The 17,155-nt window shown below is 45.7% G+C and overlaps 2 protein-coding genes across 6 annotated transcripts in view; both read right to left on the reverse strand.

Moving 5' to 3' along the window:
• Positions 1–812: 812 nt before the first annotated feature.
• mtmr9 (myotubularin related protein 9) overlaps positions 813–17,155 on the reverse strand; it is a 39,880-nt gene continuing 23,537 nt past the window's right edge. For 2 of the 3 annotated variants that reach the window (XM_051936956.1, XM_051936957.1), the window contains exons 9-11: positions 14,044–14,264; positions 13,033–13,184; positions 813–3,666 (exon numbers count right to left, since the gene is read on the reverse strand). In XM_051936956.1, the coding sequence (XP_051792916.1) occupies positions 3,503–3,666; positions 13,033–13,184; positions 14,044–14,264 (537 nt within the window). In that variant the 3' untranslated portion in view covers positions 813–3,502. The remainder of the gene's footprint in view (positions 3,667–13,032; positions 13,185–14,043; positions 14,265–17,155) is intronic. The other variant, XM_051936958.1, reaches the window with a different exon arrangement.
• Positions 5,690–13,026, reverse strand: LOC127530325 (protein kinase 4-like). Of its 3 annotated transcripts, XM_051936919.1 has the most exons (3): positions 9,150–13,026; positions 8,011–8,610; positions 7,319–7,442 (listed from the first exon to the last, which is right to left on the reverse strand). In XM_051936919.1, the coding sequence occupies exons 1-2, from the start codon at positions 10,796–10,798 to the stop codon at positions 8,040–8,042; spliced, it is 2,220 nt and encodes a 739-aa protein (XP_051792879.1). In that variant the 5' UTR covers positions 10,799–13,026; the 3' UTR covers positions 7,319–7,442; positions 8,011–8,039. The 3 variants fall into 3 exon arrangements, with proteins under 3 accessions (XP_051792877.1, XP_051792879.1, XP_051792878.1); XM_051936917.1 differs by having other exon boundaries at positions 5,690–7,442; positions 8,011–13,026; XM_051936918.1 differs by lacking the exon at positions 7,319–7,442 and having other exon boundaries at positions 7,852–8,610.

A 17,155-nucleotide genomic window follows, 5' to 3' on the forward strand; every position in this document is an offset into this window, starting at 1 on the left:
CTGCTTTATAAATGTTCAGAAAACTCATTTTTTTAATTGTTTGCTTGAGATAATAATAATAATAACACTAATAATTTATTTTTTCATGTATTTTTCTGCTGAGTCAAATCCACTCAACTTCAGTTTGATTTTATCTCAAGTAAACAATAAAAAAAGTTTTCTGAAAATTTATCAAAACGGAGTTATCGGTTTTTGTAAATGAACTCTTCATGTACACACACACACACACACACACACACACACACACACACACACACACACACACACACACACACACACACACACACACACACACACACACACACACACACACACACACACACACACACACACACACACACACACACGTTTATATCTAACAGCAGCATTAGCTGGTCCCATCAGCAGCCACTGGATCATGAAGCTTCTCATCTCACCACTAACAGGCAGAGATCACTTGTTGTTTTACATCAGACTGTGGATAAAAATGAATCATTTAAATGATATTTTATTGAGTTGAAGCTGAAGGTGTTCGTGTCAGATATCTGCTGGTTCAGAGCTGAATTATTAAAAGTCAAATAGTTCTCAGCTCAAAGGTAAACAGTGACTCGGCTACTTTCTGCTGTTTGGTCCTCAGCACGAACAAACGGACTCTTTTCAATAAAACAGTGAAAAGAACAAAGTTTCTGTAAAAGAAGCACCAGGATAATTCAGAGACGAACTGGACACAGCTGATCTATAATATCAATAAATGTATTAATCGTGTGTTCCATCAACAACAAACACTCATGAAATAAATTGTGCTTTCAGAGAAAATAAAACTCGTCCACCAGTTCCACGTTGGTGCGTTATTTTAATGTCTTAGAACATTTTAAAGGCGACACATTGAACAAGCTGATCAGGTGTTCATTCTGCGCTCTGATTGGACAGTGAGGCATCGCACAAAGCTGATTGGTACAACAGCTGCCATGGCAACAACCACTTAAGCAGAATAAATGTGTTTAATTACAGGTAAAGACATTCAGTGTTCACAGGAAATATAAAGTTGTTGTTAATGCAGGAGAGAAGCTTTAGTGTCTTTAATAAAGAATGAAGCTGAAACGAGCAGAGAAGTGAACTTTACTGGCAGACAAAGTGAAACGGGTTTATTCTGAGCTAGAAGCAGCTCAGAGGTTCCTTCAGCATCAACACAAAGACCTGCTGAGCTCTAAATGACACATTTAAAGTCTGAGTCATCTCAGGGACAAACTGAGGCTCACTTTGGACAAGTTGTTATGAACATTACTTTTATTGTGTAGTTTTTAATTATTGTTGCTTTTAATTCCTTTGTAAAGCATCCTTGAAAGGCGCCTTAAATAAAATGTATTATTATTATTGTTACACATTTATTTGTGACATTGTGAGACCTGGTGGAGCGCTTTTATGTTTTTCTATTCTACAGATGTTCTTACAGCAGGACTTCAGGGAGTCACAGAGCTGCAGGAGCCTACAGGGGTGTGAGGAGTTCTAGTGAAGGTTGTGATCGTACCGCTAAACGTCTTACAGACAGAACAAAGCTGCAGCAGGCTGACAGTGTTTCTGTTCCGTGGAGCTGCTGAAGGTCCAAACGGTCGAGTTTTAGCGTCTCCACGGTGACGACGGAGCAGCCAGAGGTTTGAAACGTCCGACCACATGACGAGAAAATCACTGCTCAAGAAGCCAACGTAACCGACCCAGGGTTCTGCTGGAACAAACAGAACATTTAGACCAGAGGGTCCAACATGAGGCCCGTGGTCCAAAAGTGGTCCTCCAGAGGGTCCAGTCCGGCCCTCAGAGTGTAGAAATTACAGAGAAGACATTAACTGCAGATTGTAAATTAGTAAAACTATAAATTTAAAATCATTTCTAGACCATGACAAGTTGTTTGGATCAGAAAGTTTTGTAATATTTTGCTTTGTTTTTGTCGTTTGTCTCGTGTTTTTGTCGCTTTGTGTCCTTTCAGTCTCGCTTGTGAACACTGAATTAGGGCTGGACCCGAATATCCGGATATTAATTTGGTATCTGAATATTCGCCCCCCCACCCCCCGTCGGACGTCACCGGGAGGAAAGAATGTGCAGCGTTACTGTCTTCCCTCCTTCTGCCCACATCGGCTCATCCCGTCCTGTGATCACATAAACATATACACATATGTCTATGTGATCACCCCCTCCTCCCCCCAGACGAAAATATTCAGAGCTCGTCTCTTCCCTTCCCATTCGGTCCATTTCGGCTCATCCTGTCGTGTTCTTCGGCTCATCTCTGCTCCTCCATTCCTGTTTCTTACCACCTGAATGTCCGGGTGGCTGCCGACTCTGACGTCACGCTTCACTTCGTTGCTTCACTTCGTTGCATAAACACAAGACAAGATGCTGAAGACAGAACGAAGGCAACGAAGGTCGGTTCACACTGGGTTCAATCTGTCATCAGGAAATGTGGGCCAGAACTTTCTAAAAATGGAAAAAGGATCCGAATTTTCGGGCCGTCTGTGTCACAAGCCCCCCCTCCCCCGTCGGACGTTACGGGGCAGAACGAATATTCGGATATTCGTCTTTAACAGGGCCCGAATACTCGGAGGCCAGAAACCAGTGTTTGGGCCAGCCCTACACTGAATAGATTTAAACACGTTTATCGTCTGACAGCTGCAGAATGCTGACAAATAAATCCACCTGAAAGTACAAAACTTGGACTGAAAAGTGTTTTTCTTCTATTTACACATAAAGAAACGTTCCACACAAAGTGCTTCAGTTCTCATGGTGAATCTGACATTTTACATGTTCTAACTGTAACGTGACGATCAGGATGTCGTCATGGAAACAGCAACTGGACCGCATCTCCCTCTCTAGAATAATTTAATCAATAAATACTGATGTTTCGGTTCTAAGAGGTTCCGTTAATAGAACTGGAATGTTAAACATCGATCTGACATAATCTGCTCACGTGTTCAGACCTGCGTGTGCTGAGCATCACGTATGTAAATATATATAGTCTCTGACCTTCCTACTCATGCCATCACCTCAGCCACTCACATGCTGCCTTACAGCTGCCTGGGTGTTGTCATGGCAACAGCGTTTCCATACGTCCAGCAGAACATCGACTCGCCACGGAACGATGGAACGTCTGAAGCTCAGCGTGTCCACAAATGGTTCTGGTTCCTTTGGAACTACAGATGATTGATGAGCTTCAGATGTTCCCTCAGACTGTCAGCTCTGCACTCATTGATTGATTATTGATTTAATATCCAACTATTTTCAGTAGTGATCGGTCGCTTTGAGTCATTTTAATAAAATCTGTCCTAAATTCTGTGATTTCAGCTCCTACAGGGAATACTTTCTGGTTTCAGTGAACGGAAGAAGGAAACTCTGACCCACGTTCTAGAACCAAACAGCTGATTGGCTCCTCCAGTAAACATCTCTAACAGTGACATTCTGTAAAGCAGGTGACTTGATGAGCAGACAGACTAGACGTTTAGATGTTCTAATGAGTGGAACCAGTGGAACCTGTGTGCTAGGACTCCTGCAGCAGAGGATCTTCAGTCTCCAGCTCGGCCAGCTGCCTCCTCAGACTGTTCACTTTGTTCTGGAGCTCCTTGTTGTACTCGATGATGTGGACCATCTCCTCGTAGGCCTCATCCAGACATTTGGAGGAACGGTTCCAGCGGAGGAACACTCCTAAAACAGCAGAACTCTGTGAGGAAACTGATGGAATGAAATGCTCAGTTACTGCTGGACGTGGAAATAGGAAGATCAGAGAACAGAGAAACCGTTATAATAACACGCTATTAACATACAGACTCACATGAATCACATTACTGATACAGGCAGAGGAAACAACCTGAAAACATCTTTAGAAGAATGAGAACCACAAAGACTGTTAACTCTGAGCCTGAACAAACACACACATATTGGACACAGTTGTTGTGTCTTCAGTTGAGGAACGCGACACACAAACTCCTCCATGGTGAGTTCCGTCACGTTTTCTTTGCTCTACGATCTGACGTCCGGCACACAGAAATGGTTGAACTTTCTATGACCATTTTGTGTCTGTTTGTGTTGTTTTGTGAATGTTTGTGTTGTTTTGTGGTCAGTAACTCCTGATAACTGTAAATGATGGCTGACTGACCATCAGGATCGAACCCTGACCATGTTGAACACATCTCCTTCCTCTCATCTTTATCTGAATCATTTTTCCTGTGATGATCTAACAGTCATGGGGAGTAAAGGAGTGATAATTCCACATTATTCAGTGACTCAACCATCCTGTTTGTCGGTTAACACCCACAGAGCAGGTTCATGACCATGAGCTGAGTAATGAGGAGAGATGAGCAGCAGCAGAATGACCTGAGGTTAGTGGAGGAGTTACTGACAGCATGGTCACAATGTAGGACTGGAACGCTCAGCAACCGAATCCTGACCCTACCAACCCCACCAGCCCTACCAACCCTACCAGCCCTACCAGCCCTACCAACCCTACCAGCCCTACCAGCCCTACCAACCCTACCAGCCCTACCAGCCCTACCAACCCTACCAGCCCTACTAACCCTACCAACCCTACCAACCCTACCAACCCTACCAACCCTACCAACCCTACCAGCCCTACCAGCCCTACCAACCCTACCAGCCCTACCAACCCTACCAGCCCTACCAGCCCTACCAACCCTACCAGCCCTACCAGCCCTACTAACCCTACTAACCCTACCAACCCTACCAACCCTACCAGCCCTACCAGCCCTACTAACCCTACCAACCCTAAGACTGGAACATTCAACAACAACCTGAATCATCTGCAGGTGATTCATCAAACTTCTCTGTGTTTCATCAGGTTAATTAGTAAAGGAGGAAGCCTTCAGGAGATTCTAAAGTAGTTTCTAAACAGGTGAAGTTTTAACCAGGGGAGGTTTTTAAACAGGTGAAGTGAGACTGTTCCGCTTCATCAGTGACTCATTGAGACATTGAGGATGTTTTATTTAAACACTATTTGAAGCACAGAATGTTCTGTGATAGAATAACAGAGAACAGAATGAGGCACCAATTAACCCCAGACTGACTCCAGATCTGCTGAGGATCTCCTCCAACGTCACCGTTTGAATCCATGTTTGTTTTCCTGTTAATTATTCTCCTGTTTATTCTGTTGGTTCAGTGAAAATGAGGCCACGTCCTCAATGATCCTCCACATTTACACAAAGACCGAATGAATATGAAGGACCCTTTCATTTATAATGACATTATCAGTAATAATTATCAGTACAGATAATTAATAATGATTAATGATGAGTACTGTACCTGGATATGTACAGACATACAGTCACTGGTAGATCCTGTCAGCCATACCAGATTAATCATATGAATAATTATTACAGCTGAATAAGTACAACAGAGACAGGACATGACATCAGAGTCAGTTCTACTCTGGTAACTGATTGATCGATCGATCGATTGAGATCAATAACAGTTTGTCTCCTGCTATTCTGATTTCCCACTAAGATCCAGATCTTTAATATTTATTATTAGTTATTGTTTCCAGACTGTTTCAGGCTAATCTGTAACTACCTGTTAGCCTAGCTGCAAGCCGTTAGCATAGCATCAGCAGCTAATGTCCTGGTTAGTTTTGATGTTTGTGCTTCCTGTTAGCCTAGCTGTTAGCCGTTAGCATAGCATTAGCAGCTAATGTCCTGGTTAGTTTTGATGTTTGTGCTTCCTGTTAGCCTAACTGCTAGCCGTTAGCATAGCATTAGCAGCTAATGTTCTGGTTAGTGTTGATGTTTGTGCTTCCTGTTCACTTCCTGGTTGTTTTACTGTCAGTTAAAGTTAATCTGACTGTAGGAACATGCTACGCTGCTACAGCTAGCATTAGCCACAGGCTAAGAGGCAAAGCTAACCTCTCAATGTTAGCATTAGCTTAGCATCATCAGCAGAATCAGTTCAGCTTCACTGGAAGGTGAATTATTTCAGGTGTTTCAGTGTAAAAAAGTAGAACATTTCAGTTAATCTACTGAGAAAGAGTAAATAAACTAATAACTGATAATTAAGACAGAAGCAGAAGAAACCTTGGAACAGGTGAGAAGATCAAACATCTGATCTGCTGCCAGCTGGTTCCTGGACAATCCAGACAAACAATAGCTAAGTCTGTAAAGCTGTTAGTCTGTGGCTTTTGTGGAAAGCTCTTGTTTAGGAAATGATCACCTAAAGAACGTAGAAAACAACCAGAGTTTGTGTTTATTCTTTCTATAGTTCTTCATCTTCTCCTGAACCAGCAGGTATCTCTGCAACATAAGCTGAAGAACCAGAGAGGGAACAGGAATCCTTCAGTAAATCTGGACTTAATCTGCACTAAGCTACAACCAGCTCCTCCTTCATCACGTCAGCAGATAGAACCTGCTGGGGAAGAGCTTCTGAGAACATCCTGAACCTCCACGAGTCCTAGAAGGTGCCCTGGATGTGGTTCTGTTTCTGATCATTCACCAGAGAAAACTTTAAAAAGGTCATTCTGGGAAAACTTTAAGGCTCACATCAGCACCAATAGAACAGATTTATTCTTTAGACTGGGACTCCTGGACAGATCTGGAGCCAGTTTTTTTTTTTTTAACCAGAACTTGGCTAAAATTACGCAAAAATGGTCCCAAATTTTTCTAGATTTGTCGGCAGCAGGTTCAGCTGGTTCTCAGATGTCATGTGGTCTTCATTTGACTGAAGCAGTAAAGAAGGTCTGAACCTGCTGGAACCACCAGTCTGCTGGACGGCTCTGCTCAGACACAAAACTACACAAGTTGGTCCAGGAACAACAAACTACACTTGATCCAGTTAACTTCCTGCTTCGGTTTCTGACATTAAAACACTAAAACCAGCTGCTTGACATTCTGCAGGTCCCTCTGTGATTGGCTGAAACCCGATGCAGACAGACACCAATGTTTAGGGTCTCTTTGTGGTTGTTTTGTGTCTCTGTGGTTGTTTTGTGTCTCTTTGTGGTTGTTTTGTGTCTCTTTGTGGTTGTTTTGTGTCTCTTTGTGGTTGTTTTGTGCCTCTGTGGTTGTTTTGTGTCTCTTTGTGGTTGTTTTGTGTCTCTTTGTGGTTGTTTTGTGCCTCTCTGTGGTTGTTTTGTGTCTCTCTGTGGTTGTTTTGTGTCTCTGTGGTTGTTTTGTGTCTCTTTGTGGTTGTTTTGTGTCTCTTTGTGGTTGTTTTGTGCCTCTTTGTGGTTGTTTTGTGCCTCTGTGGTTGTTTTGTGTCTCTTTGTGGTTGTTTTCTGTCTCTTTGTGGTTGTTTTGTGCCTCTGTGGTTGTTTTGTGTCTCTTTGTGGTTGTTTTGTGTCTCTTTGTGGTTGTTTTGTGCCTCTGTGGTTGTTTTGTGTCTCTCTGTGGTTGTTTTGTGTCTCTGTGGTTGTTTTGTGTCTCTTTGTGGTTGTTTTGTGTCTCTTTGTGGTTGTTTTGTGCCTCTTTGTGGTTGTTTTGTGCCTCTTTGTGGTTGTTTTGTGCCTCTGTGGTTGTTTTGTGTCTCTCTGTGGTTGTTTTCTGTCTCTTTGTGGTTGTTTTGTGTCTCTTTGTAGTTGTTTTGTGTCTCTTTGTGGTTGTTTTGTGTCTCTGTGGTTGTTTTGTGTCTCTGTGGTTGTTTTGTGTCTCTCTGTGGTTGTTTTGTGTCTCTTTGTGGTTGTTTTGTGTCTCTGTGGTTGTTTTGTGTCTCTTTGTGGTTGTTTTGTGTCTCTTTGTGGTTGTTTTGTGTCTCTTTGTAGTTGTTTTGTGTCTCTTTGTGGTTGTTTTGTGTCTCTGTGGTTGTTTTGTGTCTCTCTGTGGTTGTTTTGTGTCTCTTTGTGGTTGTTTTGTGTCTCTTTGTGGTTGTTTTGTGCCTCTGTGGTTGTTTTGTGTCTCTTTGTGGTTGTTTTGTGTCTCTCTGTGGTTGTTTTGTGTCTCTCTGGTTGTTTTGTGTCTCTGTGGTTGTTTTGTGTCTCTGTGGTTGTTTTGTGTCTCTGTGGTTGTTTTGTGTCTCTTTGTGGTTGTTTTGTGCCTCTTTGTGGCTGTTTTGTGCCTCTGTGGTTGTTTTGTGTCTCTTTGTGGTCATGTTGTGTCTCTTTGTGGTTGTTTTGTGTCTCTTTGTGGTTGTTTTGTGCCTCTGTGGTTGTTTTGTGTCTCTGTGGTTGTTTTGTGTCTCTGTGGTTGTTTTGTGTCTCTGTGGTCGTTTTGTGTCTCTTTGTGGTCGTTTTGTGTCTCGTTGTGGTCGTTTTGTGTCTCGTTGTGGTCGTTTTGTGTCTTTGTGGTCGTTTTGTGTCTTTGTGGTCGTTTTGTGTCTCTGTGGTCGTTTTGTGTCTCTGTGGTTGTTTTGTGTCTCTCTGTGGTTGTTTTGTGTCTCTCTGTGGTCGTTTTGTGTCTCTGTGGTTGTTTTGTGTCTCTCTGTGGTTGTTTTGTGTCTCTGTGGTTGTTTTGTGTCTCTCTGTGGTCGTTTTGTCTCTTTGTGGTCGTTTTGTGTCTCGTTGTGGTCGTTTTGTGTCTTTGTGGTCGTTTTGTGTCTCTCTGTGGTCGTTTTGTGTCTCTGTGGTCGTTTTGTGTCTCTCTGTGGTTGTTTTGTGTCTCTGTGGTTGTTTTGTGTCTCTCTGTGGTTGTTTTGTGTCTCTGTGGTTGTTTTGTGTCTCTTTGTGGTTGTTTTGTGTCTCTGTGGTTGTTTTGCGTCTCTGTGGTTGTTTTGCGTCTCTCTGTGGTTGTTTTGCGTCTCTGTGGTCGTTTTGTCTCTCTGTGGTCGTTTTGTCTCTCTGTGGTCGTTTTGTGTCTCTTTGTGGTCGTTTTGTGTCTCGTTGTGGTCGTTTTGTGTCTCGTTGTGGTCGTTTTGTGTCTCGTTGTGGTCGTTTTGTGTCTTTGTGGTCGTTTTGTGTCTCTCTGTGGTCGTTTTGTGTCTCTGTGGTTGTTTTGTGTCTCTCTGTGGTTGTTTTGTGTCTCTGTGGTTGTTTTGTGTCTCTCTGTGGTCGTTTTGTGTCTCTGTGGTTGTTTTGTGTCTCTCTGTGGTTGTTTTGTGTCTCTGTGGTTGTTTTGTGTCTCTCTGTGGTCGTTTTGTCTCTTTGTGGTCGTTTTGTGTCTCGTTGTGGTCGTTTTGTGTCTTTGTGGTCGTTTTGTGTCTCTGTGGTTGTTTTGTGTGTCTCTGTGGTTGTTTTGTGTCTCTTTGTGGTTGTTTTGTGCCTCTGTGGTTGTTTTGTGTCTCTTTGTGGTTGTTTTGTGTCTCTTTGTGGTTGTTTTGTGTCTCTTTGTGGTTGTTTTGTGTCTCTTTGTGGTTGTTTTGCGTCTCTGTGGTTGTTTTGTGTCTCTTTGTGGTTGTTTTGTGTCTCTCTGTGGTTGTTTTGTGTCTCTGTGGTTGTTTTGTGTCTCTTTGTGGTTGTTTTGTCTCTCTGTGGTCGTTTTGTGTCTCTGTGGTCGTTTTGTGTCTCTGTGGTTGTTTTTTGTCTCTTTGTGGTCGTTTTGTCTCTTTGTGGTCGTTTTGTGTCTCTGTGGTCGTTTTGTGTCTCGTTGTGCTCGTTTTGTGTCTCGTTGTGCTCGTTTTGTGTCTCGTTGTGCTCGTTTTGTGTCTCGTTGTGCTCGTTTTGTGTCTCGTTGTGCTCGTTTTGTGTCTCTCTGTGGTTGTTTTGTGTCTCTGTGGTCGTTTTGTGTCTCTCTGTGGTCGTTTTGTGTCTCTGTGGTCGTTTTGTGTGTCTGTGGTCGTTTTGTGTCTTTGTGGTTGTTTTGTGTCTTTGTGGTTGTTTTGTGTCTTTGTGGTTGTTTTGTGTCTCTCTGTGGTTGTTTTGTGTCTCTCTGTGGTTGTTTTGTGTGTCTCTGTGGTTGTTTTGTGTGTCTGTGGTTGTTTTGTGTGTCTGTGGTTGTTTTGTGTCTTTGTGGTTGTTTTGTGTCTCTGTGGTTGTTTTGTGTCTCTCTGTGGTTGTTTTGTGTCTCTGTGGTTGTTTTGTGTCTCTCTGTGGTTGTTTTGTGTCTCTCTGTGGTTGTTTTGTGTCTCTTTGTGGCCGTTTTGTGTCTCTTTGTGGCCGTTTTGTGTCTCTTTGTGGCCGTTTTGTGTCTCTTTGTGGCCGTTTTGTGTCTTTGTGGTTGTTTTGTGTCTCTTTGTGGTTGTTTTGTGTCTCTCTGTGGTTGTTTTGTGTCTCGCTGTGGTTGTTTTGTGTCTCTGTGGTTGTTTTGTGTCTCTTTGTGGCCGTTTTGTGTCTCTTTGTGGCCGTTTTGTGTCTCTTTGTGGCCGTTTTGTGTCTCTGTGGTTGTTTTGTGTCTCTCTGTGGTTGTTTTGTGTCTCTCTGTGGTTGTTTTGTGTCTCGCTGTGGTTGTTTTGTGTCTCTGTGGTTGTTTTGTGTCTCTCTGTGGTTGTTTTGTGTCTCTCTGTGGTTGTTTTGTGTCTCGTTGTGGTTGTTTTGTGTCTCTGTGGTTGTTTTGTGTCTCTGTGGTTGTTTTGTGTCTTTGTGGTTGTTTTGTGTCTCTGTGGTTGTTTTGTGTCTCTGTGGTTGTTTTGTGTCTGTGGTTGTTTTGTGTGTCTCTGTGGTTGTTTTGTGTCTCTTTGTGGCCGTTTTGTGTCTCTTTGTGGCCGTTTTGTGTCTCTTTGTGGCCGTTTTGTGTCTTTGTGGTTGTTTTGTGTCTCTTTGTGGTTGTTTTGTGTCTCTGTGGTTGTTTTGTGTCTCTTTGTGGCCGTTTTGTGTCTTTGTGGTTGTTTTGTGTCTCTTTGTGGCCGTTTTGTGTCTTTGTGGTTGTTTTGTGTCTCTTTGTGGCCGTTTTGTGTCTCTTTGTGGTTGTTTTGTTCTCTGTTGCTTTAGGTAACTATATATTCTGAATAACATCTCATTGTTGGCAAGTTTCATCTAATAACATGAAAAACGAAATTATTTTCTAATTAATGCAGATTTTCATAAATCCCATAAATCAGTAAAAACTGTACGTTTACATTCAGAACGAACTCCAAAACATCATCCAGATTCAGAGCTCTGTGGTCTCACTGAGGAGATGTTTCGTTAAAAAATTACGTTTTAATCCAGTATTTCTGACGTTCTCTGCCTGCATTAATAAACACGTTGCATAAGACTGCTGCTCAGTGCCAATATTAGCATCAGACGCTAACGGAGGGCTGCTAGTAAAACGCTGCTCAGTGCCAATATTAGCATCAGACGCTAACGGAGGGCTGCTAGTAAAACGCTGCTCAGTGCCAATATTAGCATCAGACGCTAACGGAGGGCTGCTAGTAAAACGCTGCTCAGTGCCAATATTAGCATCAGACGCTAACGGAGGGTTGCTAGTAAAACGCTGCTCAGTGCCAATATTAGCATCACACGCTAACGGAGGGCTGCTAGTAAAACGCTGCTCAGTGCCAATATTAGCATCAGACGCTAACGGAGGGCTGCTAGTAAAACGCTGCTCAGTGCCAATATTAGCATCAGACGCTAACGGAGGGCTGCTAGTAAAACGCTGCTCAGTGCCAATATTAGCATCAGACGCTAACGGAGGGTTGCTAGTAAAACGCTGCTCAGTGCCAATATTAGCATCACACGCTAACGGAGGGCTGCTAGTAAAACGCTGCTCAGTGCTAATATTAGCATCAGATGCTAATAAAGGTATACCTTTTTGTGCAGTGATAGAAGACAGATGGAACTGTCTTGTAGAAAAATTTGGGGTCTCTGGTACCTGTCCCACACTGAGATTTTTGCCACCAAAAATAGCCAATTAAAAATCTCGTCCAACTTTGGGAGCTCATATTTTCCAAACTGAGGTACCTAGAAAGCTCCAGTTTGCTAAGTTATCACACAAGTTTGTGTAGAATGGAACCCAGGGGTGTTAGAACACTTCTGTGCAGTATTTCTAGTACTTTTAAGGTCCCAAACTCCACTCGTGAGTAGGTGTCTCTTAATTTTTTATCATTTTTAGGAAGCCCCCACGGCCTGCAGAGTGTAGGGAAACACCTGGGGATGTTTGTGGGGCACTAGCTACATGCAGAGGCCTTGTTTACCAACTCACAGCTCTCTGGTATGTCTAGAGGCTGACAAATAACCACTGAAAGATGCAAAAAACGCTGGCGAGGCTTTTTATAGCCCAAATTCTGAAAATTTCAGACCCCCACAACTCAGAAACTATTTGAGCTACAGGCCTACAATTTAGCATAGAAAGTACTTTTGTGAGTGTCTAATGGCATACACATTTAGGACTAATTTGAAAATGGTACAGAAACCACCATCTGGTGAAACCACACGGAATGACCCTAAGAGAGTTAGAGAAGTCATTTTAGACAAATTTACACACATTTTAGACCAGTTTAGACTCATTTCAGTCCAGTTTTAAGTCATTTCAAACAGGTTGTGAGTAGTTTAGGACAGATTCTGAGTTATTTCCACTAACCATCCAAGTGAAAGGACCTGAGATCGTCCTCATATCGTTCCATGATGAGATCCATCATCTTATTCTGCATTAGTGACGCTTTAATACGTCGTACATCTTTAATGCAGAGAGATAAATGTCTGTGTCCTCTCAGTCCCATTAAAGATAAGATAAAGAAGATAAAGGCATTTAAACATGACTGAAGGAGACTTCAGGTTTATGAACTGCAGCTGTTTGAATCTACAGAGGAGGAGAGTTTAAAGTCAGCAGGAGTCTACAGCCACATTAACCAGCTGAGATGAATAAAATCCTCCTCTGACTGTGTGAGGCTTCAGGTTTGAACTCGCCTTCATTCCAAACATGAACCACAGTCCAAACCACAGAGATGCTGTTCTACTGGTTCACACAGTTTCACTCCCGCTTCTACTGCAGGAATTCACATCTCAGAAGGTTTATAGTGAAATAAAAAGAGGCAGTTCATGTCTAACAGTTAGATTCATATAAAACTAAACCAGCATTACACTGATCCACACGTTTAGAACATTCTCATTAAAACCTGAGATAACATGGAAATAAACTGATTTTATTAAAGTGTTTTTGTGCGACTCTCCTCCATTAAACAACCTGGATCTAGTTCTTACCTGTCTCACCTGACTACAGCTGACCCAGGATCAGTGTTCCTACAGACTACGGTGCTCTGCTGCCTCCTGCTGGAGGTTCTGGTCCTTACCTTCCCACAGCAGCAGACTCTGAGGAGCCACCGAGGGCCAGATGACCAGACTGTTGGCTTCATACAGAGGGTTGGTGAGACGCTCCAGCTCCTGAGGACGATTCACCCACGACCACAGGGACACCGTCTTCTCAGGGAGGGACAGTTTGGACCTAGCGGACGTGAAACAGTCAGCATTTAGTCCTCCAGCAGGAGAAGCAGCAGGAGAAGCAGGAGGAGAACCAGGAGGAGAGCCAGGAGGCTGGGCGCTCCACAGGAACACAGGTTCTTCTTGTTTAACCCTCGTGTCGTCCTGTGGGTCAAAACTGACCCATTTTAAATTTTAAAATGTGAAAAAAATAATATATATTTTCACAGTGAAACTTCTGATGTCCACATTTTCAACACTTTTGGGAAATCTCTGAACATTTGTTAAATGTTAAAACTTTTTCTTTAAGAACATTCACAAAATAAATTTGCTGGATTTTGGTTGATTTTTATGTGAATGTTCTTGAAGAAAATATTAGAAGTTTTACTGATATTTATGGAATCACTTCAGACACTTTTAGGATTTTTACTCATTTTTGAAAATATTTACAAGAATTTTCTTGTCAAATTTGGAGAATTTTTTTTAAATAAAACTTTTGAGGAATTATTGGAATTTTCTTCCTGAAGGTTTTGCAAATTTTCAGAAATTTGGGGAATTTTTTTGATGAATTTTTTTAAAATTTATTTCAGACAAAGAAACAATATTTTATGTGCCTGTAAATGAGGACAACAGGACGGTTAAAACAGTCGGACTGATGAAAAGTGAATAAAACTAATAAAAACAATAAGTGCAATCAGTGAATTTAAACCCTAAAACCAGTAAAACCAGTGGAGGAAGTGAACCCAGTAGAAGAACATGAAGGTAAATGAGGAGAGAACGTTCTGTTTGTTCTTTAGTGCAGCTCCGTTTATAAAACCTTTAACAGATTATCGATCTGTGAACTCCATAAAGACAAACGAACGTCTGGCTCCAACCTCACTCACCTGTCGGCTGCACTGTTCCCCAGAAAGGTACCGAACTGGGAGGCGTAGGCGTGTTCGAACAGCAGAACCAGGAAGCTCTCGCAGAACTCAAAGGAACACGGAAACTGTCGGAGGATCTGCCAGACACAGTCCAGGAACAGCAGGAACACCGGAGCCTCCACACGAGGTTTGGAGTTGGAGAACGCAGACTGAGAACATCTCTGCTGGAAGGGATGACCGGCCTGAGGAGAGGAGGAGGAGGAGGAGAGAGGAGAGGAGGAGGAGAGGAGAGGAGAGGAGAGGAGAGGAGAGGAGAGGAGAGGAGAGGAGAGGAGAGGAGGAGAGGAGAGGAGAGGAGGAGGAGAGAGGAGAGGAGAGGAGAGGAGAGGAGAGGAGAGGAGAGGAGAGGGAGGAGAGGAGAGGAGAGGAGAGGAGAGGAGGAGGAGAGGAGAGGAGGAGGAGGAGGAGAGGAGGAGGAGGAGAGGAGGAGAGGAGAGGAGAGGAGAGGAGAGGAGAGGAGGAGGAGAGGAGAGGAGGAGAGGAGAGAGGAGAGGAGAGGAGAGGAGGAGAGGGAGGAGAGGAGGAGAGAGGAGGAGGAGGAGGAGAGAGGAGAGGAGGAGGAGGAGAGGAGAGGAGAGGAGAGGAGAGGAGGAGGAGGAGGAGGAGAGAGGAGGAGAGGAGGAGAGGAGAGGAGAGGAGAGGAGAGGAGAGAGAGGAGAGAGAGGAGAGGAGAGGAGGAGAGGAGGAGGAGGAGAGGAGAGGAGAGGAGAGAGGAGAGGAGGAGAGAGGAGAGGAGGAAGGAGGAGAGGAGAGGAGGAGGAGAGGAGAGGAGAGGAGGAGGAGGAGAGGAGAGGAGGAGGAGGGAGAGGAGAGAGGAGAGGAGGAGAAGAGGAGGAGAGGAGGGAGGAGGAGGAGAGGAGAGGAGAGGAGAGGAGGAGAGGGAGGAGAGGAGAGGAGGAGGGAGGAGAGGAGGGAGGAGGAGGAGAGGGAGAGGAGGAGGAGAGAGGAGAGGAGAGGAGAGGAGAGGAGAGGAGGAGGAGAGAGGAGAGGAGAGGAGAGGAGAGGAGAGAGAGGAGAGGAGAGGAGAGGGGAGGAGAGGAGAGGAGGAGGAGGAGGAGAGGAGAGGAGGAGGAGGAGAGAGAGGAGAGGAGGAGGAAGGAGGAGGAGAGGAGAGGAGAGGAGAGGAGAGAGGAGAGGAGGAGAGGAGAGAGGGAGGAGAGGAGAGGGAGAAGAGGAGAGGAGAGGAAGGAGAGGAGAGGAGAGGAGAGGGGGAGAGGAGGAGAGAGGAGAGGAGAGGAGAGGAGAGGAGAGGAGAGGGAGGAGAGGAGAGGAGGAGAGGAGAGGAGGAGAGAGGAGAGGAGGAGAGGAGAGAGGAGAGGAGAGGAGAGGAGAGGAGAGGAAGAGGAGAGGAGGAGAAGGAGGACGAGGAGAGAGGAGAGGAGAGAGAGGAGGAGAGTGAGAGAGGAGAGGAGGAGGGAGAGGAGAGGAGGAAGAGGAGGAAGGGGAGAGAGGGAGAGGAGGAGAGGAGAGGAGAGTGAGGAGGAGAGGAGAGGGAGAGGACGTAGAGGAGGAGGAGGAGAAGATGGGAGGGAGAGGAGGAGGAGAGAGGATGAGGAGAGGAGGAGGAGAGGAGAGGAAGAGGAGGAGGAGAGGAGAGGAGAGGAGAGGAGGGGACGAGGAGGAGGAGAGAGGAGGAGGAGAGGAGAGAGAGGAGAGAGAGAGGAGGAGAGAGAGGAAGAACGGAAGGACGAGGGAGGAGAGGAGAGAGGGGAGAGGACACGGAGGAGAGGAGGGAGGGAGACCGGGGGGGAGGAGAGAGGAGAGGAGGAGAGGAGGGAGGAAGAGAGGAAGAGGGAGGAGAGGAGAGGAGGAGGAGGAGAGGAGGAGGAGAGGAGAGGAGAGAGGAGAGGAGGAGAGGAGAGAGGGGAGAGGAGAGGGAGAGAGGAGAGGAGAGGAGAGGAGAGGAGAGGAGGAGAGGAGAGGAGGAGAGGAGAGAGAGGAGAGGGAGGAGAGGAGAGAGAGGAGGAGAGGAGAGGAGAGGAGAGGAGGAGAGGAGAGGAGAGGAGAGAGAGAGGAGGAGAGGAGAGAGGGGAGAGGAGAGGAGAGGAGAGGAGAGGAGAGGAGAGGAGAGGAGAGGAGAGAGGAGAGGAGAGGAGAGGAGAGAGGAGAGGAGAGAGGAAGGAGAGGAGAGAGGAGAGAGGAAGGAGAGAGGGAGAGGAGAGGAGAGGAGAGGAGAGGAGAGGAGAGGAGAGGAGAGGAGAGGAGAGGAGGAGAGAGGGAGAGGAGGAGAGGAGAGGAGGAGGAGAGGAGGGAGAGGAGGAGGAGAGAGGAGAGGAAGGAGAGAGAGGAGAGGAGGAGAGAGGAGAGAGGAGAGGAGAGGAGAGGAGAGGAGAGAGAGGAGAGGAGAGGAGAGGAGAGGAGAGGAGAGAGAGGAGAGGAGAGGAGAGGAGAGGAGGAGGAGAGGAGGGAGAGGAGAGGGAGGAGGAGGAGGAGGAGAGAGAGAGGAGGAGAGAGAGAGGAGAGGAGAGAGGAGAGGAGAGAGGAGAGGAGAGAGGAGAGGAGGAGAGAGGAGAGGAGAGAGGAGAGGAGAGGAGAGGAGAGGAGAGGAGAGGAGAGGAGGAGGAGAGGAGGAGGAGAGGAGAGGAGAGGAGAGGAGAGGAGAGGAGAGGAGAGGAGGAGAGGAGAGGAGAGGAGAGGAGAGGAGAGAGGAGAGGAGGAGAGGAGAGAGGGGAGAGGAGAGGAGAGAGGAGAGGAGAGGAGAGGAGAGGAGAGGAGAGGAGAGAGGAGAGGAGAGAGAGGAGAGAGGAGAGGAGGAGGAGAGGAGAGGAGAGGAGAGGAGAGAGGAGAGGAGAGAGGAGAGGAGGGAGAGGAGGAGAGAGAGGAGAGGAGAGGAGGAGAGGAGAGGAGAGGAGAGGAGAGGAGAGGAGAGGAGGAGAGGAGAGGAGAGGAGAGGAGGGAGGAGAGAGGAGAGGAGGAGGAGAGGAGGAGAGGAGGAGGAGGAGAGGAGAGGAGAGAGGGGAGAGGAGAGAGAGAGGAGAGGAGGAGGAGAGGAGAGGAGAGAGAGGAGAGGAGAGGAGAGGAGAGGAGGAGGAGAGAGGAGGAGAGGAGAGGAGAGGAGAGGAGGAGAGAGAGA

The sequence above is a fragment of the Acanthochromis polyacanthus genome, chromosome 16 (assembly GCF_021347895.1).
Source record: "Acanthochromis polyacanthus isolate Apoly-LR-REF ecotype Palm Island chromosome 16, KAUST_Apoly_ChrSc, whole genome shotgun sequence".
Classification (NCBI taxonomy): domain Eukaryota; kingdom Metazoa; phylum Chordata; class Actinopteri; family Pomacentridae; genus Acanthochromis; species Acanthochromis polyacanthus.